Source organism: Orcinus orca, chromosome 17, assembly GCF_937001465.1.
Source record: "Orcinus orca chromosome 17, mOrcOrc1.1, whole genome shotgun sequence".
Lineage (NCBI taxonomy): Eukaryota > Metazoa > Chordata > Mammalia > Artiodactyla > Delphinidae > Orcinus > Orcinus orca.
The window spans coordinates 45,586,611-45,610,045 of NC_064575.1; the positions used below are offsets into that span (position 1 = coordinate 45,586,611).

Genomic DNA, 23,435 nt, shown 5'->3' on the forward strand with positions numbered 1-23,435 from the left:
TAATAAGCATATAAGTCTTTAAAATTAAACTGCTTTCAAAATCTTTGGTATAAAATTTAGTTTAATTTTGGAAGAAAGCATGAATTAATTCTGTTTTACTAGGAAGTCTACTTTTATTTATAATAGATATCTTATTCTGAAGATCTGCCTTAAATATTTTTTTATTATTTAATTTAACCTGTTAATTGAGAGTAAAAGGTACCATGCTGGATAAAGTGCTGAACTCTTAGCATTTGTTCTCTGCCTCCATATTCCTTTCCTCCTCTCTCCATGGCAACCCCCCTCCCTACTTCATTGTTCTGTCGATGGATGTGAAGCTCTTTACATGCTTCTGTGGTAGATCTCATCCAATTGTGTTGTGATTATTAAGTGTCTGATGTTCCCACTGATCTGTGAGCTCCACGAAGAGAGGAATCATCCCATACTTAGATTTTTATCCCTTGTTTGATCAATAATGTACCTACTAGGAGGAAGCCTTAGTTTAAACATATTCTGTAAATGAAAATACCAGAAATAGGGGGAAAAAAACAACAGTGAGAGCATGCTAAAACTTTAATTAGGACAAGCAAATTAAAGTTGGAAATACCTTTACTTATAAAGAAGTTAGATGATCTAGAAAACAAAGTATGCTTTTGGAAACCTTGGGAAAGCGAGACAATTAATGCAAGATCCCTGTATGAGGAGGAGATAGTGTGTCTCCTTTCATATCCCTATTTCAAAGAAAGACAGAAAAAGGGAAGTCGAATTAATATGTATATAAAAATTCTGTGAATTTGGTGATTCCGTTATTTCGTGAACTTCTGTTGATCCCCTAATGGTATTACGACTTTGTAACTTGTGAAAGTTATATATTCTTGTGATTACGGTATGTTTGTTTCTTTTTTTTTTTGAAGTATAGTTGGTTTACAACATTGTGCCAATCTCTGCTGTGCAGCAAAGTGACTCAGTTATACACATAGAGACACTCTTTTTTTATATTCTTTTCCATTATGGTTTATCACAGGATATTGAGTATAGGTCCCTGTGCTATACATTAGGATCATGTTTATCCACTCTGTATATAATAGTTGGCATCTGCTAACCCCAAACTGCCAGTCCATCCCTCTCTGCCCCCCTCCCCTTGGCAACCACAAGTCTGTTCTCTATGTCTGTGAGTCTGTTTCTGTTTTCGTAGATAAGTTCATTTGTGTCATATTTTAGATTCCACATGTAAGTGATATCGTATGGTATTTGTCTTTCTCTTTCTGACTTACTTCACTTAGTATGATAATCTCTAGTTGCATCCATGTTGCTGCAAATGGCATTATTTCATTCTTTTTTATGGCTGAGTAGTATTCCATTGTATATATGTACCACATCTTCTTTATCCATTCATCTGTCGATGGACATTCTTAAAGAATCACTGTTGATTTCATAAGCAGGCTTAATGCAGATACTTTAAGGTGCTTTGTTTGTCATTCTCAGGCTCTGCAATTTTTGCATAAGCTCATCTCCCAGATTACCATAGACATATTCTTTATTGATTGGGAGCGACCTAAAGGAAAGGTTCTTAAAGCTGTTGAAGGTAATGAAAGTAACCATTTGTACCAAGATTCTTTTGCCACCATTGTAGAGCAAAGAAGGTGAAACGCTTTTACTCATTTTATCTCCCCAACCAGGTGAGGGTGGTGTTCGGAGTGCTACCGTTCCAGTAAGCATATGGAGAACATATTTTGTGGCAAATGAATGGAATGAAATTCAGACTGTGAGAAAAATTAACCCACTCTTTCAAGTACTTACTGTCCTCTTCCTTTTGGAGGTATAAACTGTTTGATGTAATTGTATACAACTTATGGGTACCTCATAAATGTTAATATAATTCCAGCTAAGTTTTCATGTCAGTGGAAGAGTTTTCTAAAGGTTAAAATATTGTAATCAAGCCATTAAAAAATACACATAACATGAAATTTACCATCTTAATCATTTTAAGTATACAGCCCAGTACTGTTAAGTACATTTCCATTGTTGTGCAGTAGTCTCTAGAATTCTGTTCATCTTGCAAAACTAAAACTCTGTACCCATTAAACAACAGCTCCGTCTTCTCCCCTCTCCCCAGCGCCTGGAAACCACCATTCTACTTTCTGTCTCTTTGAATTTGTCTACTGTAGGTAAGGAGTGATTTTTAAACCACTGGTTTGTAGCAGAACCCCATAGGAAGCTTTTGCAGAATACCTATGCCTTACCTCACCCCTCGAGATTATGTTCAATTCCGTAGCTCTGAGGCAAGCTCAAGTATCTGTATTTTAAGAAACCCCCACCCCATTATTCATATTCTCACTCCTGTATTAGAACCACTATTAGAAGGTTGAAATTTCCTAACAGATTATCATTGAACACCTACTATGGACTGTGTTCTGTCTTAAGAGCTGGGACTGTAGCTTAACAAGACACACTGAATGGGTACATGCTTATGATCCCTTTACAGTTACTTCATGGGTCTGAGTAGAATTATTAAAGAAGTATTCAGTACTGAATATGAGAATGAAATATGGAAACTGTATGAGTAACAGGTTTTCTCTAGAATTAGCTGCTTGAGTAAGGTTACATATGAATTATTAACTGGTATGTCTGCCTTCCTTTTTCCTTCTTTCCCACTTTTCTCCTTCCTTTCCTTTTTAAACCTAGAGGAATGTGTGTGTCCCTAGGATATATGAACACTGTCTCAAAAATTCATTTATAGTAGTGTTTTTTAAAGCTTTAAAAGGTGTTACGTGAGAAAAAAGTATTATAATGAAGTAAGTTTGGAAAACACTGGATTCAATAAAGTCATGTAGATTCCTTTACCATAAAACTTTCCAGAGCTTTTATTCTATGAGGGTGGAAGGCATGGAGGTGAGTATAATATACTAACTTAACTTATTTGATCATGGTTTCCTTTTATCAAAGATGGTATCTTCCTCAAAAGACATTTTGGAAAATACTGTTTTAAAGTATAAAAGGTATTTTACATAGTTCCTGGCATATGTTAAAACTCATGAAATACTGGTTGTTCATTGGTAGTTTACTGAAGAAAGCTTTATTCTCTTGACAGAAATTTTTGAGCTTTGTCTATGTATATGATAATGTTATATTTGGCCTTTAGTCATATTGAAGAGAATACCAAATGAACTAGCTAAATATTTTGTATTAAATACTTTGTAATTAAAATACTGGATAATTATTTTTATCTAGATTTTCTACCATTTATACAAACTTGAACAGTTTTTCAAGGTAAGGGGTAGAGAGGAGGGTCTTATTTTCAGACTAGAGGAGTTTTCTTTATGTCTGTTTAAATTATTTTTTCTTATTATTTCAGGTTGTGGGATTCAAGAACTTAGCATTAATGGACTCATCTTCTAGTCTTTCCAGAAGCCCACCTAGCTACATAGCTCCTTATAGCCGCATTTTGAGATATGCAGTGTCTACCGCTCTTTGGCTAGTCATTGGAATTATACAGGTAACAAGAGATTGTGCTTTTAAGCAACATTGCCTCTCTATATTTTTAACTCTGTTTACATGCTAATCCTCAAATATTGACCACAACATGATTTCTATAGTATAAAGAAGGTGACAAGAACAACAATAATAATAACTGATAGCTAATTTTTACATAGTATGATAATCTAGGCACTGTGTTAATTTACTGCATTACACAAAGTAACTTACTTAATCTTTATAGTAGCCCTCAGAGATAGATTCTTTTAGTATCCTCATTTTATAGCTGAGGATGCTGAGGCACAGAAAGGTTAAATATTTACCTAAAGTCATGCAATTAGAAATTGGCAGAACTGGAATTTGAACCCAGGCAATCTGATTTCAGAGTCCATTTCTTCTCAATAGTGGGTCTCTGAAGGGTCTTTCAGAGTCTGCAGCTTTCTAGTCACAGGATTTAGTTTATATATAATGATAGGAATTGCTAAGGTACCCTTAATCTTTTCTTTTCTTTTGAAATATAACTTATAGTTTACATTTATTTATATATCATTAAACCTCTCAAAAACCAGTACCCCTTCTGAAATCTTCTCTGAAATATTTATTGAAATAGCTGAAACTAAAAATAAATCTTCTCAGGTCCCAGGGCTCTAGCAGAGGATCTTTTCTGTGCTTACTTCCCTTATCTTCTTAAAGCTTTAAAAAAAAGAATGAAGGAAGAAAAGAAAGAAGCAGCAGCTACAGCGCTTAACTCTGATCTCTGCATTTCTTTCTCTTGCTTACAGACACTCCCATGAGTGGAAAAAGGCTTTCTGTTTGATTAAGATCTCTCTAACTTTTAAGTAAGCAAATGAAGGTGGGATCTCTAGAAAGAATAGGTTGAACTTCCTGTAAACTGGAGAGCAAATATTTGCCTTAAAAGCTTATTTTAAAAGATCTTTGGGATTGAAATCCCAAAATTCCTACAGAATTGGACCCAGGTGTCATTCTGAAACTTAAGAATGGACTCTTTAAATTTGCATTTATTTTAAGTTGGTGAGACTTGTTCAAACTTGAAGCTATAGGATAGAGCTAGTGAGGGATAGTTTGACAATTGGAAAAGAAAGAGAAACAGAAATTAGGATTTGAAATAAAATTCGATTAAAAGAATATGGGGTTTGATTTTTTTTCCTTCCAGTTTTATTGAGATATAACTGACATACAACACTGTATAAGTTTAAGGTGTACAGCATAATGATTTAACTCACACACATCATGAAATGATTACCACAATAAGTTTAGTGAACATCCATCATCTCATACAGATACAAAATTAAAGACATAAAAAAAATATTTTTCCCTTGTGATGAGAACTCTTAGGATTTATTCTCTTAATTTTTATGTATAATCTAAAACAGTGTTAATTTATCATGTTGCACATTGCATCCTTAGTACTTATTTATCTTATAACTGGAAGTTTGTGCCTTTTGACTGTCCTTATCCAGTTCCCCCCACTTCCCCCTCCAGCCCCCACCTCTGGTAACCAGAAATCTCATCTCTTCTTCTAAGAGTTTGTTCATTTGTCTGTTTGTTTTTGATGTATAATTAACCTACAACACTATGTTAGTTCCTGGAACACAGCATAGTGATTTGATATTTCTATACATTTCAAAATGATCACCATGATAAGTCTAGTTACTGTCTGTCAACCGTATTATGGGGTTTGATGTTTATCATCAGTATAATAGTAAGAAAATATTTATTTTTACATATACCAATATAAGTTTTTGTGAATAGATGAGATTTATCTGAGTGTAGAGAATTTAAAGGAATACCATCTGAAGCTTTTCGTATTGGTTGAGTACAACAATACAGAAACCCCAAATAGCAGTGGCTGAAATAAAAGTGACTTTTCTGTCTCCTGTGAGAAAGAAGAGCAGAGGTCTGCAATGCAGGGCCAGCAGGGTGGCTGCTGTCAGGCCCAGATGCCTGTTGTTCTGCTCTGCCCCTCAGGACTTCACCTCTAAGGTCACCTCGCAGTCCGTAATGGCTGATGGAGTTGCAGGGGTGAGCCAGGGGAGAAGACCTCACCCTTTCCTCTTTATTTGTTCACTATGAGTTTTAATTGAAAACATTAAAACAGCTTAACTACTCATAATGAATTATGAAACTGTAATAGTTAAATTGTATTATCATTTATGAGGCATTTATTCTTCCTTATTTTGTAGACCTGCAAGAAAGTTTGCATACTTGTATTGTTTTCTGTTCTGCATTTCAGAGGAAGATTATTAAGAGAAAGTCTAAAAGTTTTATAAATCAAAACCCAACTGAGAAGTAAAATATAAAGAGAACAAAATTTATATATAGCTCAGCATAGGTGGTTTTTAGCTCACGTTTTAGGTATGAAAACAATTTAGCTCATTTCACATGAAACACAAGCAGGTAAAGTAGTAAAGCTGAATCATGAAAACCCCTATCAGTTATTTTTAGCATGCCTCTTAATTTTTCTTTCCCCTGGTTTCTTGTCTTGTGTGCCAGAGTCTCAAACAGAGCAAGTCTCGAACCACTTGAGGGGGTGTCAGTGATAAATGGGCCATGAAGGAAAATGTCAGCAAACACGAAAAAGCAAATCCTGCCATAACTATGTAGTCCACCCAGACTGTTCAGCCACATACCCATCGATAAATCCAAGTATTGCAGAAAAGAATAATTCCCTGAAACCCCTGTTCAGCTAGCTTCTGGCCGTTGTAATCCATTTGTGTGGGCAGTGAGCTCAGATGCTCCAGCATGACTGGATGAGGAGGTGGGCAGTGGGGCAAGGGCAGCCCAAACTCAGCGACCATAAGGGCCGGGGTCTGGTCCTGTGTGCAGATTGGCGGGCCTGCCAATCCGGGGAGTGCAATGGACGCTCACCCTCTCCTCTTTGAGAGCCCTTTCAGAAGTGTCTTTGACATCTCCTTGGTCAGAACTTGGTCACATGGCCACACTTCACTGCACTGTCAGCTGGGTAGACCCCCTCAAAGAAGGAGTCTGTCACTAAGGGGAAGGGAAAGGATTGTTCAGGCAGCAACTAGCCGTCTTGGGCACTACCGTCTAACCTCGTTCTTTGTTTCTCACTTTGCTGTCATTTGATACCATGGTCACATTCTCAAACTACCAGTGTTTATTTCTAAAGTATCCATAAAAGTTCCTTTAGCCTATTACAGTTCCATAAATTTGTCTATACAAAATCTTCTTGATTCTCATAATATTAGGCTTTATTGTTCACTCCTTATATTTCCCCAAACCCAGCTTCTTCAATTTTTAAGTGGCATCTTTTAGTTTTTAAACTTTGAATGTTACTGTTTTTCATGTCATTTAAAGGAGTTTTAAAATGTGTTCATAGAGTATTTAGGAAAGTTTTTTCAGTGTTCACCTGCTATATTCTTTTACATATCTGAGTACGTGTTATGTGCGAGGCACTGTGCTGAGCTCAAAGATATGCTGTAACAAGAACAAGTCACAGTTGTGACAAGTGCTGTGAAGGGCATCAGCAGGGAGATGAGATAGTGAGTAGAGGAGGAGGTAAGGGGAGTGGAAGTTAGGAATGCAACAGCAGGCGACAGCTTTGAATTGGGTGGTTAGGAAATGTTATCCTTCTCTGAAGTGGATCTAAGAAGGCCTACAATGTAAACTTTTCTCTTGTGATTTATAAAACTTCCCTTTGTAGTATTGTTATTAAATCTATCTAAGAAAACACTTGAAACCATTCCATTTGAATGTTTAACACATTTTCTGTAGTTGAAACAGAATACTTGACATATGCTTTTTATGTGCTACTCTATCAGAGAAGATTAATTTGAAAAACAGCAATTTTTCTAGTGGCTTTTTGAATTTAGGAGATGAGCGGAATTGCAGAACCAGACCTAAATCTGGCCATTAATGCATTGGTTTATCCTAAAGCTTTTAAAGCCCCTTACTTCCTCCCCCTGTGTTTGTCCTATCTTATTTTAATGACACAGAAAAGTTTTTTAAATTCAAAATAAGCTCCCTCAGTGAATCTTAACACAATTGCAAAGCACAATTGCAAAGAAGAATCAGAAATGATAAGTAGGATTTTATCCCACAGGAATTGTTATTGGCCACTATGTTCTTGGTTGGAACTTCTTTTTTCTTATGACACTATACTGTGGCTATGAAAGAAAATTAAATCCTAAAATCTAATAAACATAAACTTGGCTTAATGTTTCAGATTGTGTTCTTTGCTGTCTTTTATGAGAGATTTGTAGAAGATAAAATTCGACAGTTTGTTGATTTGTGCTGTATGAGCAATGTAAGTACTTTCTGACTTTATCTTGCAACTGTTATTTCTCCCTTTTTAAAGGTCATGAGTACACTAAGAGAGGCTTTAAAAGTGATTTGCTATGATTGTATTTTTAGTCTGATTTCCACTGTTGGTTAATTCCAGAGATGGTTATAACAAGCTACAATTTAATATTTACTGTCTTAATTTTTCCTTCTTTATTTGCAGTTTCTTAATTATGAATTGCTTATGCCACCAAACAGTTGACTCAGCCTGAAGTCCCTGAAAAGTTTTCATATATCAACCCTGTCTCTTCCTTTCTTGGGAGTGTCTCCAGTCTCTTTTGCATCTACTTTTTAAAATAACCTCATTATCCTTTATTATCTTATTATTCTCTTTATATGTTTTCCAAGAATTCAACCCTCATTATTTTGAGAGAAAGGAAGCAATTTTAAGAAGAACTTAATTTTTATTCTTTTGCAGTTGAGTTGCTAACTGCTTCTTCTTCTCTTTTGATAGATATCAGTGTTTCTGTTATCCCACAGATGTTTTGGTTATTACATTCATGGTAGATCAGTACATGGGCATGCTGATACTAATATGGAAGAAATGAATATGAATCTTAAAAGAGAAGCGGTATGAATGTATTTTATATCTTTTTGTTTTTTAAGTTGAGAGATGGTTTCTCTTAATCTGGGATTTGTAGTAATCTTTTTAAAAAATCCTCATTGATTACTTTTGAAAGTTGCTAGGATACCAGCTCATTACCCTGAACACTGAAAGGGAATGAATCAAATTCCATCCTACAGTTCTTTTATGAACTGTATTTCAAAGTAACCAAATAATTCATGGGGGAAAGATCTTTCTGTTGGAAGAAAGTAAAAGGAATTCTAAGTTAGAAAATCACCATTTTGTAATGACTAATGGATTAATGCCTATAGGCTACAATCATCATGGATGCTAAAAATTAAGTGAAGGATGACAGGGAACTTTATAATGAGGAATCAGGTTGATATAATCTGAACACACTGGCTCAACCTTACTACAAGTAAAAGTTAGGAAAACTGACATTATGCACTTCCTGTTATGATGCAGTAGGGAAGTACATAATATCACCCATGAAATATTCTTGCCTAAGAAAATTGAACCTGAATGTAATCAAGCCTCTAGATCTAACCACCAGTTTACAGGAAATAGAGGGGATAGAGACAAAATAATACCACAGGAAGCAATTAGCCAGATGCAAAATGTTAGGATGTCTCACAGGACAAACGACCCGGTGTCTCCAACAAATCAAAGGCATGAAGAGAAAAGGAGAAGTGGTGATGGTGGTGGAAGAAGACTGTTAGATATAAGAGAAATTTAAGAAAAAAAAAAAATCAAATACAATATGTAGACTTTGATTGGATCCTGATTCAAACAAACCAACTATAAAAAAATCTTTGGGAAAAATCTTGGAGATTTAATAGACTAAATATTAAATTATATTAAGGAAAGATTAATTTTATTAGGTGTGAAAATGGCATTTTTTTTCAAGGTCTTATTGGTTAGAGATACATACAGAAGTATTTGCAGATGAAATAACATGGTATCTGGGGTTTGCTTTAAAAGAAAGAAGTTGGGAGGATAGATGAAAATTGGCAAAATGTTGGTAATTGTTGAAGTTGGGTGATGGATGGTTTACTGTTCTTTCTACTATGTATATTAGAAAACTTCCATAAGAAAATTTAAAAAGAAAAATATGTACTTAAGAGGAAAAACCAAGAGGATTTATTGATTAAGGGACTATACCTGTGACTTGCAAGAACTTAATAGATGATACCAACATCTCAGAGAAGAACAATTTGTTTAATACATTGAACTGAATCAGTTGGTTAACTATTAGAAATTATACCTGGACTGAAAGGTTAAATTTAAAAATGAAACTATGAAAACCTAGAAAAGAATATTTCAGATTGGGAGATGACAATCTAAGCATAAAATACAGAAAGCATCAAAAAAGTAACATTTGTTGATTTTACTTTATTAATGTAGAACATTTGTGTAGACAACAATTATATTAATAAAAGACATGGGGTAAAATTCTCATAGTAAATATGACAAACATATTGATAGCTATTGAAAGTCATATAAATCAGTAAGCAAATTAAGTTAAAACCTCAGTGGAGGGACTTCCCTGGTGGTCCAGTGGTTAAGACTCCACACTTCCACTGCAGGGGACACAGGTTCAATCCCTGGTTGGGGAACTGAGATCCTGCATGCCGCAGAGCGTGGCCAAAAAACAAAAACAAAACAGAACAAAACAAAAAACTCCCATGGAAAAAGGACAAAAAGATTTTTTTAATATGTAAATAAACAGAAGAGACTAATAAACGTCTAAAAAATATTCACCTCATAAATCATAAAAGAAATGAATGTAAAAAGAACATTTTTACTTCCTTCAAATTACCAAACTTTTTTTAAAAAAGCTAATAGTAGAATCAAGGACAGGGTGAAATGGGCACTCGTCTCAGAATACATTTTTACAAACGCTGGAAAGCATTTGGCAAGAGTTTTTTAAGAATTCATTATCTTTGGGACTTCCCTGGTGGTCCAGTGGTACAGAATCCGCCTTACAGTGCAGGGGACGCGGGTTCAATCCCTGGTCGGGGAACTAGGGTCCCACATGCCGCGGGACAGCTGGGCCCACGTGCCACAACTACTGAGCTCACGTGCCTCAACTAGAGCCCGCATGCCACAAACTACAGAGCCCATGTGCTCTGGAGCCCACACACCACAGCGAGAGAGAGGAAAAACCTTCATGCCACAATTGGAGAGAAGCCCACGCACCACAAGGAAGAGCCAGCGTGCCGCAACTAAGACCTGATGCAGCCAAAAATAAAAAAAATAAAGAGTTCATTATCTTTGACTTACTGATTCTATTAATCTAACTCAAGGAAATAATTAGCAATGTGAAAAACTACTTAGGTTCAGGATCTTCATCACAGGGCTTAATTTATAAGGGCAAAAAATACGTAAAAATGGGAGAATATTAAGTAAATTGGTTTACCTATACAGTGAAACCCTAGGTAAACATTAAAAATCATGTTTTATAGAACATTTAATGACATGGGGAGTTGCTGAGGATATAATGTTAAGTGAAAAAGAAATCAGTACGATCCCAGTTTTATGCCATCTATATGTATATGCCTAGACAACAACTGGAAATGAAATACCTTAAAATACCTGTATCTCTTGGTGTTCAGATTATAGGTGATTTTTTTTCTTTTTTTGTATTTCTCCATATTTTATAAATTATCTGTAGCAGCATGTGCTTTTTTAATCAGGAAAAAAAATTTTTTTTTTTAAATAGAGAAATTCACTACACATAGACTGCCTTTAAGTCAGTAGAAAACCAAGTGTTATATTATGTTTCCAGCTTAGGTTTAGATAAAGGAGGAGAATGTTAAGCTCCAGAGTAGGCAAATAAAATTGAGAATGGAGGCAAGGATCCTTATGCTGAACCCTAAAGCATCTATGAGAATTGGCTAGGTCGGGGGTAGGGCAAACTGACAGGCATATGGTTCTCAGGATTCAAGTCGTGTCAAAGAGACTTGAGTATAACTGATTCACTTTGTTATAAAGCAGAAACTAACACACCATTGTAAAGCAATTATACTCCAATAAAGATGTAAAAATAATAATAATAATTTAAAAAAGAGACGAAATAGATATCTGGTCTATAACATTAACCATTGGGTCATGTATCACTACCTTTTTTATTGGAATTAATTAAGGAAGCATATTAAAGTGTTTAGAAAACAAAAAAGACCATTTATAAAAGTAGCTAATTCTAAGACTAGACTTTTTGTCATTTATTAAAGAGCAATAAATTAATTATAAAAAAGCTAAGAATGGGCTTCCCTGGTGGCGCAGTGGTTGAGAATCTGCCTGCTAATGCAGGGGACACGGGTTCGAGCCCTGGTCTGGGAGGATCCCACATGCCTCGGAGCGGCTGGGCCCGTGAGCCACAACTACTGAGCCTGTGCGTCTGGAGCCTGTGCTCTGCAACGAGAGAGGCCGCGATAGTGAGGGGCCCGCGCACCACGATGAAGAGTGGCCCCCGCTTGCCACAGCTGGAGGAAGCCCTCACGCAGAAATGAGGACCCAACACAGCCATAAATAAATAAATAAATAAAAGCCAAGCATTTGAAGCCCTTTAAAAAAAAAAAAAGCTAAGAATATCAATATACAGTGAACTTAGTATGAGGTTTCTTTTAAGTAGGCAGAGTAAAGGAGATGATACAGCACCTGCAAGGAAGTATGACGAAATAGAAATTAGTAAAACCTAGAGGGGAGTGGGAACCTTGAATACTGTTGGACTCTCATTGTCTCAAATATAATAGTTCAGTACAATTTCAGTTGGCTTCCAAATCTTGTAATGTTAAATATTGTATTTTCTTTTTAAGATAGGCAAAATTTTCATAATCTTGATCTTAATTTAAATTTTTTAACTTTTCAGGAAAATTTGTGTAGCCAAAGAGGTTTGATACCCAATACAGATGGTCAAACTTTTCAAATTGCTATTTCTAGCCAAATGAGACAACAGTATGACAGAATCCATGAGACACTAACAAGGGTTTGTATAAAGTACAATTCACATATATTTTGTCAGTATTTCATGTTATTTAGATACCAAGGATGTAAGGCATGTTGCATTTATCCTTGTCTCTTTTTCACGTTAGAAAAATGGCCCTGCTAGACTATTGAGTTCATCAGGAAGTACTTTTGAGCAGAGTATAAAAGCATATCATACTATGAATAAATTTCTTGGCTCTTTCATCGATCATGTATGTATCATCATTTATTTTTAAGCTAGAATCAAAATGCAATTTTAAAAAAGTTAACGAGGAGTGTCAATTATTTCTTCAGTCAACCAAGTCAATGGACTTATGCCTTGTGGGGTTTTTTGTTTGTTTGTTTGTTTTTGCTGTAAACACTAATACTGTGGCTTAGGAATGGAGTTAAGTTATGTAAAAGGAAAAGATTTTTACCTGTCTATTAGCATGATGATTACCTTAAAATATGTCTGTACTGGAATTTTGTTACGTAACAAATATTATCAATTATTTATTGTAGAAATATGCTATGATTGTATTCCTAAAAAGCTTGTTATAAATTGATTTTCAGTACATCTAGTCCTAAGTACTACTAATAGCATTTAAAATTTAAAACATTCCTAGAGAGTATTTTGTTATAAAGTCCAGCGTAGTAAATTGTCTTTAAAGAACAGATTTTCTTTGTGTCCTATTCATTTTTCTTTTTCTCTCCTTCTGATTTTACAAAAATTGGGAAGCATTCATTTCACTGCTATTTTTGAAATGACTCTCGTTTTTTATATTAGGTTCATAAGGAAATGGACTACTTTATAAAAGATAAATTGCTTCTTGAAAGAATTCTTGGAATGGAATTCATGGAACCAATGGAAAAAAGCATCTTTTACAATGGTATCCTTCAGATGCCTTTGCTGAACTTGATTATTATTTTCCAAGTTTGAAAAAACATGCTTGTAATTCCTGTCTTTTGATTTTATACTTTTATATAGGAAACATAATGAACTTAGTTAACTTCAAGGAATTATAGTAGTTTTCTGTGTCCCGTTTTATTATGTCATGTATCAATAGCAAGAAACAAATATATAAAAGATAATTATTCTACAAGAAAGTAAAAAAAAGCTGAATTTCAAATTCAAACAAGACTTCCCTGGTGGTCCAGTGGTTAAGACTCCACACTCCCAATGCAGGGGGCATGGGTTCAATCCCTGGTTCAAGGAACTAAGATCCCACATGCCACACAGCACGGCCAAAACAAAACAAAACAGAATCAGTGGTAGACATGGAAGAGATAGTAAAACAAATACATAAAGTTCAGATTTTATTGGACTGTTCATTCAGTGGCCCACTTACAAAACACTTAAGAATAATGTTCATGATTTATCTTTAACATTTAATTTTTCATTTTATCCAACTTCTTAAAAATTGCATGTATCTGTGTGACAGGAATAGTGACTAAACATGTTTTTTTATCATTAGAAAAGAAGTATATATGTCACTGTCAATGTGACTGATAACCTCTTGTGTGGCTTGGGAAGAATGGAAATGGTATAACCAGTGTCCTGGCCTAGATATCACTTACCCTTGTGTTATTGAGTGTCACATATTGTCAGTCCTGGGATACACAGACTAATGGTCCCTCCCTTGGGCATCTTGTTTAGTAGACTGTGGAAAGTAGGCATGTGATTGGGTGAGTGGAGTGATGCTGGGATAGAAGTCTGTGCAGATACAGGTTGCACTGGGTGCAGAAAGGAAAGTAGAAAATCTAACTAGATACAGGGTGAAACCAGAGAGGCAACATGGTGAAGTTTGAACTGGGTCTTAAAAAATAAGGTGGTGTTGTCAAACAGGAGGGTCCGGGTAAGAGAGGTGAAGACGTTTGTACAGAAGGGGGAAAGGGCGTTATACACTTAAGGAACTTTATGATTGAAGCCTCGAATGAAGTGGGTCAGTGAGAGAGAGTGCATGAACAATAAAGAGGACAGAGACTGAATCCCAAAGGCCTTGTCTGATACCCTAAGGAGTTTTGCTTTATCCTATAGAGCACTTGTTTCCAAAAACATTTTAAAAAAAATTTTTGTCCTACAAGGTGTGTGCAGGTTGATCCATGGAGGTGTGAGAAGAAAATATTAAAAAGTCTATTTGTATATTTGCAATTCCATCATTCTTAATTTATATTTTGGAAAAATTATATGTAGTAGTAATTAATAAACTACGCCTATTATGGGATGCATGCTCAGCATTTTATTCTGATAAGGATACATGATCAGAACAATTTGGAAACCACTGCTAATGAACATGGATGTCATCAGAAAGCCTTCAGCATATCTGATTTATAAATTGGAAGAATTATTCTGGCAGTAGTGAATAGGTTGAGTTAAACAGATGTAAGACTATAACAATATAACTTAGTCATTAAGAACATAGCTTTCATATTAAAGAATATAGCTTAGTCATTATAACTTAGTCATTAAGAATATAGCTTTCACAATAAAGTTTTCTGGTCTTGGGTTCAAAATCTGACTACTAGTTTTGTGCACTGGAGAAAGTTGTTTACCCTTTCTGAACTTTAATGCCCTCTCTATAAAATTAAGTATAACCTTCTAAAGGTTGTTGCATTTACACATGTGTAATCATTGTGTAAAGAACCTGGTATGGGTAGGCACTCAGAAAAATGATGTTACCGTTTCTAATAATAATAATAATACAATCATCATCAACAATTTCTTCATCTCTATTGGGAAATTAGGAGAATATGAGCTAAGGCAGTAGTGATGAGGATAAAGAAGAAGAAAAGATTGCCAGAGATGTTAAGGAAAAGAGCGTAGGAGAGAAAGAGTAGTCAAAAATCATCCGGATTTCCAGCTTGTGTGACTAGGTGGTTGGTGGTGGTGCCACCCTTCTCTGAGACAGGAAGTGCAGATGGAGGACCAGGTTTTGAAGGAAAGAGGATGAATTTGGTTTTGAATATGTTGTGTCTTGAGGTACCTTTGGGACATCTAGGAAGAGATGTCCAGTAAGCCATTAAATGTAAGGAACTGGGGGACTGGATCTTAGGAGAAAGTAAAGGCACACAGTATGCTGGGGAGTCTTATCAAATGAGATCATTGCTGGAGCGATGGCAGTGAAAGGTCACCCATGAAGAGTGTATATTGCTGGCTTGTTTATTTTTTTTAAATATGTATACAACTATATGTACAGAAGTGCATATCTTGTAAGGATATAGCTTAATGGCCAGTGAATTTTCACAAACTGAATATATTCCTATGACTAACTCCCTGATCAAAAAAGAATGTTAACAGCAAGCCAGATGTCCTCTTGTATAAAACAAGAGGTCCTAACTGGGTATCCATGGGCAGCTGAATCACTGAAGTGATTCTCTGTACCTCCCTGAAATTGTGTGCAAGATTTGTATATGTGTACTTCCCCCACTTCCTCTCGTGAAAGGGTCTGTAGCTTTCATTAGAATCTTAAAAGGGTGTTCACATCCCAAAAAGGATGAACCCCTACTTGGGGAGTGAGAAGAGAAAAGGTCTCAGAGAAGAACCTTAGGGGACTACTTGAGACATAAATTATAGCACACTATTCTAGTCCTTACTGGTTTTGTTTTGCTTTTCATTTATTTATTTTAATTGAAGTATAGTTGATATACAATGCTGTGTTAATTCTCTGCTGTACAGAAAAGTGTGTTTTGCTTTTTAAACTTAATCTATCTCAGAGAATCTTTCTAAGATTCTTTAGCCTTTAGTTATATAAACAAATAGAGAAGGGATATTCATTACCTGATCATTGAAAGATATTGACTGTATACTTAAACTACTAGCAATTACAACCCTTGGTGCAAATGATAAAACTGCTTTTTATGAGCAGAGTTCTTTGATTAACCTTTTAGATTAGCAAATTTTAATACCCATTATTTTTTGTAAACCATGAAGTATTTTTTTCTTTTTTTAAATTCAGGTATAATTGACATACAATAGCCATGAAGTATTATAGTAACTAGTTGTTTTTAAATATCCAAGTTTTATCACCAGAAATTTATCACAGGTTTATTCTATTTTTAAATTTCTAATTTATGTCTTACAAATTGCTTTTTTTTTGATAGATGAAAGTTATTCTTTCAGCAGTGTTCTGTATTATGGAAATGAAGCCACTCTTCTTATTTATGATCTGATGTTCTTCTGTGTTGTGGATTTGGCTTGCCAAAATTTTATTTTAGCATCCTTCCTTACGTACCTACAGCAAGAGGTAAATTTAAGAATTTTTTCTGGGTTTCATTTAAAAGAAGTATGTTAGAAGTAGATATTTATTTTTATAGCAGAGAGTAACAACGTATACTCTCACTAGGAATTTATAAAGATTTAGAATATGATTCGCCCTGCCAAAAAAAGGAAAAACATTTCAACGGGGTTCATTCTACACTTTCCTTCAGGTTCAATGAAGTACTGAGGTCTCGGGGAAGGCATAAGTTGCTTGAGCAAATGTGAAAGGAACCTAATAGGAAGACATTTAAATTACCCATCTCTCCTACATGCCAGCAGTGAGCAGTAATTAGAGTCCCATTCACCCTGTGCACCAGATGTTACTGTAACAAAAAGGCAAGCTCTGAGATGTAGCTCGAGGCTCAGCCACTTTAACTTGTAACTCTCACACATCCCCTATCTGCTTGGATTAGAAAACAATTGCGTGGATGGGTGTGGAGCCTGAAATGGAGACTTCAAGAAAAACCAAATTTGTTCTAGAAATGTTAGTATTCATAACACCCAAATATTCCCCACTATGTCAAAGAAGTATATGAGTTAATAAGATATATTAGTTTTTGATAGCGATCTAGAATTAGAACAAATTCTGTTCCTAACAGTTCTTTTGACGTTTCCATAGCTTTTAGAGCTAGAGGAAACTTGTCTTGCCAAATATTTAAAAGTATATTCCTGTGAACCTAAGGGGATTTGTATTATTAATTTATAAAATATATTCTGAATAAGGACGCACACTGCTTCAGTATTATGAAAGATGATAATAGTCTTGAAATAATTTTGTGTATTGCCATGGAATTCAGATGTCTGATACATGAAAATAAATAGTTGAGAGAATTAGCTAGTTTAATTTAGATATTTTAATTGATGTGCACAATAAATTTCCTTTATATATATATTTTTTTCCTTCTGAATTGTTTTACTTTTTTTTCAGATTTTTAGATTTATTCGTAATACAGTAGGACAGAAGAATTTGGCATCCAAAACACTGGTGGATCAAAGATTTCTGATTTAATTTATTGAATAGATAAAGACAATTATAATCATGGCAAAAAGAAAGTCATGATTATCAGGTTAGTTTGCCATATTTTTTAAAACTTGTAATACAAATTAGTCTATTTTTATTTTTTAATCTACAGAAAGATTTATTTTTATAACTTGTAGATACATAACTTGCTTTGTGAACATGTAGTGTAATACAGTGGAAAATATTATTTTCCTATTATGCATGGTATTTAATTCACCAGCTTATAGACTAGATAGCTCTGACAATGGGACAAAAAAAAAATCTAAATATTGCTTTCAGCATAACATTTTTTTAATGATATTCAAAACAGTCCCCATCATTTGTCTCTGTAGATTATTTTATGAACTAGATTTGCCTATATTTTCTCACACTGAAAAAGAATTTTGATTCCAATTTCAAGCCTAGTTTTCAATTCAGTATTTTGTTTTACATATTTTATGGTTAAATAAATGTTGAAAATATTTTCAAGTTTACTTAGAAATTTGAAATTGTATATGGGCTGAATCAATTTGCCTCATTTTAATTGTTCACCCTGTTTGGCAGTGGACTGATTCACTATTGGAATAATAGGCACCTCGTGGAATGGTACATAGTCATTCCTTTGTATACCTGTATTATTAGGTCAATATACTCTTTCCATGAAGTATGTTTATATCTCTAATATCATTTACATTATTGAGCTGTAATATGTGACATTTTCCTCAGTATAGCTTTTTATACATTTATTCATTACTTAACATTTTAAGAGCACTCCCAAAGCTTTGCTCTTCAGTTATGTTTAAAGATTGTAAATAACAAACTGTAAGTTATGTTAACAAGATGATTTATTGAAAGTAAACTTAGGTTTCCTAAGTTAGTAGGCTAGTATTTTTTTTTAAATAAGGAAAAAAATATGAGGAGCCAAAATATAATTAATGTAAATCCTGAGCCATGTAGCTAATAGTTTTCCATGATATTATTTTTCTTCAATATGCTCTTTAATAATCCTTTTCATTGTGTACCATGAACTTGAAAGTCACCTTATTTCAAGTATAGTGGTCATTAACCCCCAAAGCAACATTTCTTACTGCCTTCTATGTTAATGTGTAAATACTTAAATGTAATGCCATGTAAATATTGTTTATATTACTGAATTGAAAATATAGAATAAAACATTTGGTGTTTCTCTTTCCTGTTTTATTAATATGTATTTTATGAAATAGCATTTAGGAATACAACAGTATTGGGGCGGGTGTCCCCAGCCATTGCTAAAGCTGAATCCTTTACATTCTCTGAATGTTGAGGATGACTGAGAAGAGGGGAGGCTAATAAGTTGAGGATTTGAAACTCTGGTTTCTTAAGGGTCACAGTACAGAAATGCCTTTCTAAAAGCCTCAGAGATAAGTAAATGTACCAGCATGGATTTTTAAAGCCACCTACTCAGAAGCTGATGAAAGAAATACGACTCTCATTCTACATGAAAGAAGTTAATATTCGTGTGAATGTATCTAAGTGGAAATTTCAAAAAATATGATCGGTTGGCTCACCTGCTGATAAATTAAGACAGAGAAAAGACATTTAAAAAATCAGTTTAAAGTAGTTTTGTACAATATTATTTTTATTTTGGTTAGATACATAAAAGGGTATACAGGTTTTCATATACTGTTGACTCTTGTGTTCATATTTCCACGGTTTAAACTTTGTGATCATGTGCTTAATTTTCTACTAGACCCATAATCTTTTGTCTATTTCTGTAAAACCAACCCACTGTACTTTGTATATTATATCCTTAATTTTACTGATTACATAGAAACATTTGATAAATCTCTTGGTCATTTCATAATGACCCTAGGTTCACCTAGAGGTTCTTTACAAGCTGCTGTGTGCTTTCTATCCTCCTTATTTATTTATTTATTTTTTTAAATAAATTTATTTATTTATTTTTGGCTGTGTTGGGTCTTCGTTTCTGGGCGAGGGCTTTCTCTAGTTGCGGCAAGCGGGGGCCACTCTTCATCGTGGTGCGCGGGCCTCTCACTATCGCGGCCTGTCTTGTTGCGGGGCACAGGCTCCAGACGCTCAGGCTCAGTAGTTATGGCTCACGGGCCCAGTTGCTCTGCGGCATGTGGGATCTTCCCAGACCAGGTCTCGAACCCGTGTCCCCTGCATTAGCAGGCAGATTCTCAACCACTGTGCCACCAGGGAAGTCCTATACTCCTTAGAAATGCATAGGCCCTTGAAATAATTCTGCAGATCACTCTCTCTATTTGAGATGTTTATACTCGCTTACTTCTTTCATACTGCTGCCCTAGCAAACTGCCTTTTGAGAAGGCTCTGCTGTTTACCTAGATTGAGAAGCATTCAGAATGACCATTAACACAGTGCTTGCAAGCATGAAACATGTACCTTTTTGTTGTTGGTAAACATTGACAATAAAAGCTGAGAGGAAATAAATGTAAGTTGAAGAGCAGTGTGGCTTAATGGAAAAATGCTCCAAATTTAGTAACAGAAGCCGTGGATTTGAATTAGAATTTTGCCCTTTGTCACTTACTAGCTTTGTGACTTTACACCAAGTTGTTTGGCATCTTTGAGCTTCATTCCACATCTTTATAATGGAAATAATATCCTTTGCTTACCACTTGTAAGGATTAATCCATTAAGATAGGCTTATAATGGTAAACTATGAACACTGGAATTTTAAAATATTTTAGTTTGAAATATGTACCTTCAAATGTATATTCTATCTTGCTAATAAATTAATTCTATGATATCAAAACTGAGATTACTGATTTCAGTAACTAAGCAATGAAAATCCTGGACCTTACTTCTGCCTCAGTCACCCCAGCCTCAACAAGGAAGAGGCCTTGGTAGATGTCAGACCTTTAGTGAAAGGAGGCAAGAAGGAGCTGTTACCCCATTTTGTAGGTGTGGTTTGTGGTACAGATTAGAAAAGAGTAGAGAGTGGAATGTTGTCTCTGGAAGGGAGGGTTTATTTCATTTGCTTATTCATTTATACATTCATTCAAGCAACATTTCTACCCATTCCCACTCCCTGGCCCCTCAGAAGGATAAGACAATTAGTAGAGGAAACAGGTATATTAACCATAATTACAGCAATCTGAAAAGTGCTGCAGCCACTAGGGTGTGATGTGAGGAAAGCTCGTAACTGCGCATCTCTGGTCATCAGGGCTTTGACCTGACAGAGTGGTATTTGATCTAAGATTTAAAGATAAACAAGACAAGTGCAATCAGAGCAAGGAACAATATATGCTCTGAGGAAGCACATGGCCATTGGCTACTACAGATTGTTTGAATACGGAATACATATATTGTTTATGTATATATTTTTAATATTCTGTATATTATGATGTTTTAACATCTTAAAATTTTTTTCAGACTGGGGAGAGACTGCCCTGCTGGGACTAGCCAATTCTTAGAGGTAGCAAAGGACCCACACAGAAGCAGGCCTCTGATATGCAAACTCACCAATCCAGAGCCATACCTGCACCATCTGGCCCTTACCCCCACTGGAAGCAATATTCCTCTGCCTTAGTCATCCCAGGACCAGGTACTAGGCAACCAGGGACCACTCCTATAGCTTAGAGCCTGCTGTAATTATTCAAAGTAACCAGTCCTAAGTTGTTACCCTGCCCTGCCTTGCCTTTCCTGCAGAAATGCAGAAACTAATAAAGGCCATGGCCTAGGCTCTCCCCTCGCTCCTGTCCCTTTGCCTCCTGACCAACACTGGTGCTTCCCCATGTGGCTCTGCATGGCATGGGTGCCTCCTGTTTCTGACCTGTAAGTATAATAAACTTTGTTTTCCTGAGCCTCTACTGTGTCTCTTGTGGCCGAAGCTGACTGACTATCCCGTAAAGGAACACACAACAGTACATTTGGGGGTTTTGGAGGGAGATGGTTGGAAAGGAAAACAGGAGCCATATCATTAAAGGCTTTTACATCAAGCCACAGTGTATGCAGAGTTTAACCAAGCTAAGTTTCCCAGCCTACCTACAAATGAATACTCAGTACCCCGAAGAGTAAGTGAATGGACAGAGGCACAAGAGGGGACCTTCCACAGTCAGATGGCTCTGGTATAATTGATGGTCCATGGGCTAGGAGACTGCCTGGCTGCATGTCATGGTTCACAAGAAAATACATTGCCTATAAGAGAGGCAGTAAGGCAGTAAAGGATAGTGGCTGAGAACACAAACTCTGGAGCCGCACTGCCTGTATTCAAGTCCTGGCACCACCACGTAGTAGCTGGGTGGTTTGGGGTATCTAGCTCATCTGTAAGAGGGGATAATAGTACCTATTTCATAGAGTTATTGGGAAGGTTAAATGAGTTAACGTGTGTACGGTGCTTAGAAGAGTGCCTGGCACATAGTAAATGCTATGTAGATGTTAGCTATGTAATTGTAGTAGTAGTAGTAGTGGTAGTAAGTCCCATGAATATTTAATTATGAAAGAAAGACCCAGATTAGTCCCCTGGGAGCTTGTATTAAGACACTGTCACATTGCCGGGAGTGCTAGAACAGTAGACAAACTGCCCAATCAAAGCAGTCTGTAGGATTTAATAAGTAACTTTCCTTCTATTATAGTTATTATTACAAAAGAAATACATGGCTGTGGCCCAAGGATAAAAAAATGGCCATTGGGAGGGAGACTAGAAACAGAGCCACAGGTATACAGTCACTTGATTTATGACAAGGGTGACATGCAGTGCAGTGAGGAAAGGGTGGTTTCTCAATGTTCAATTGAATATCACAAGGGAAAAAAATGAATCTTTACCCTAATGTTACACACAAAAATCAATTTCAGGCAGATGGTAGATCTAAATGTGAAAGTTTAAATGATAAAGCTTCTAGAAGATAACATTGGAAAATATGTTCATAACATTGGTGTAGGCCAAGATGTCTTAAGACCCAGAAAAGACCGACCATTGGTAAGTTGGACTTCACTATTTACATTAAATTTACAATTATGCATATTTACAGTAAATGTAAATTTTCCATTTACATTGAAATTAGGAACTCTGTTCATCAAAAAATAGCATTATAAGAATGAAAAGACAAACTTCAATATGAGGAAAAAAATTGATAAACATATATCTGACAAAGCATTCCATCCAGAATAACTCATCAAATCAATAAGGAAAAGACAGACAATCCAATGGAAAAATGGGCAAAAAACTGAAGTATGCATCTCCCAAAACCGGGCTCGCAAATGACCAACCAGCACATGTGAAAAGTGCTCAACCTTAGTCATCGTGAGAATGCAAAATAAAATCAAGAGATACCACCGACTACCAAACCATCAAAATGGCTAATATCTTAAAACTTAAAATACCAGCTGTTGGTTAAGGAAGTGGAACAAATGACTGATACTATGTTATACAAAGCGAGAGGATTTGTCTTATTAGACTGGACTATTTTCCAGGTATCTCAAAGATGTTAAGACTCAACGTCTCTGCCCTGTTTGACTGAAGCAGCGGTGACAGCGGATGGCAGTAGAGCGCATGCTGAACTCTGGCCAGCTTTCCAGGGTGTTGAGCTCCCTGGGCTGCAGAGCCTGGGGACAGGGTTCCCTAGCATCGCACTTCAGGACCTTGACCTTGTCACTGCTCCTCACTTCTACTGTCCCTCCCCGTATATGTAATGCTGAGGTTTTTTCAACCCAGGTTTGGGAATTGAATGCTAAAAGTAGAAATATAAGAGAGAGAATCACAAAACAGGTCATGTCTCGAGGAAAAAAAAGCTCATTAAAAATCTAATGATTATGGAATCTTCCTTCATTTTAATAAAATACACATTTACATTAAAATCTTAAAAAAAAAAAACATTATCCAGAGTATGTAAGGCCTCTTTTATAAATAT

The 23,435-nt window shown here is 35.6% G+C and overlaps 1 protein-coding gene and 1 pseudogene across 5 annotated transcripts in view; one reads left to right on the plus strand and one right to left on the minus strand.

The window, feature by feature from the left end:
* Nucleotides 1-21,393, plus strand: part of TMEM67 (transmembrane protein 67) — a 46,520-nt gene extending 25,127 nt beyond the window's left edge. The window contains exons 19-29 of one of the 5 annotated variants that reach the window (XR_004486286.2): nucleotides 1,465-1,564; nucleotides 1,659-1,798; nucleotides 3,335-3,475; nucleotides 7,661-7,741; nucleotides 8,231-8,347; nucleotides 12,213-12,329; nucleotides 12,436-12,540; nucleotides 13,095-13,197; nucleotides 16,409-16,551; nucleotides 17,494-17,632; nucleotides 18,789-21,393. Coding sequence is in view for 3 of the 5 variants with exons in the window: in XM_004275391.4 (XP_004275439.1) it covers nucleotides 1,465-1,564; nucleotides 1,659-1,798; nucleotides 3,335-3,475; nucleotides 7,661-7,741; nucleotides 8,231-8,347; nucleotides 12,213-12,329; nucleotides 12,436-12,540; nucleotides 13,095-13,197; nucleotides 16,409-16,551; nucleotides 17,494-17,574 (1,128 nt within the window). In the remaining 2 variants the exon portion in view is untranslated. Of the gene's footprint in view, nucleotides 1-1,464; nucleotides 1,565-1,658; nucleotides 1,799-3,334; nucleotides 3,476-5,361; nucleotides 5,822-7,660; nucleotides 7,742-8,230; nucleotides 8,348-12,212; nucleotides 12,330-12,435; nucleotides 12,541-13,094; nucleotides 13,198-16,408; nucleotides 16,552-17,493 lie in introns of those variants that run through there. The other 4 variants (XR_004486285.2, XM_004275391.4, XM_033438288.2 and 1 more) reach the window with 4 other exon arrangements.
* Nucleotides 5,818-6,218, minus strand: LOC117203504 (signal peptidase complex subunit 1-like; annotated as a pseudogene).
* Nucleotides 21,394-23,435: the final 2,042 nt, after the last annotated feature.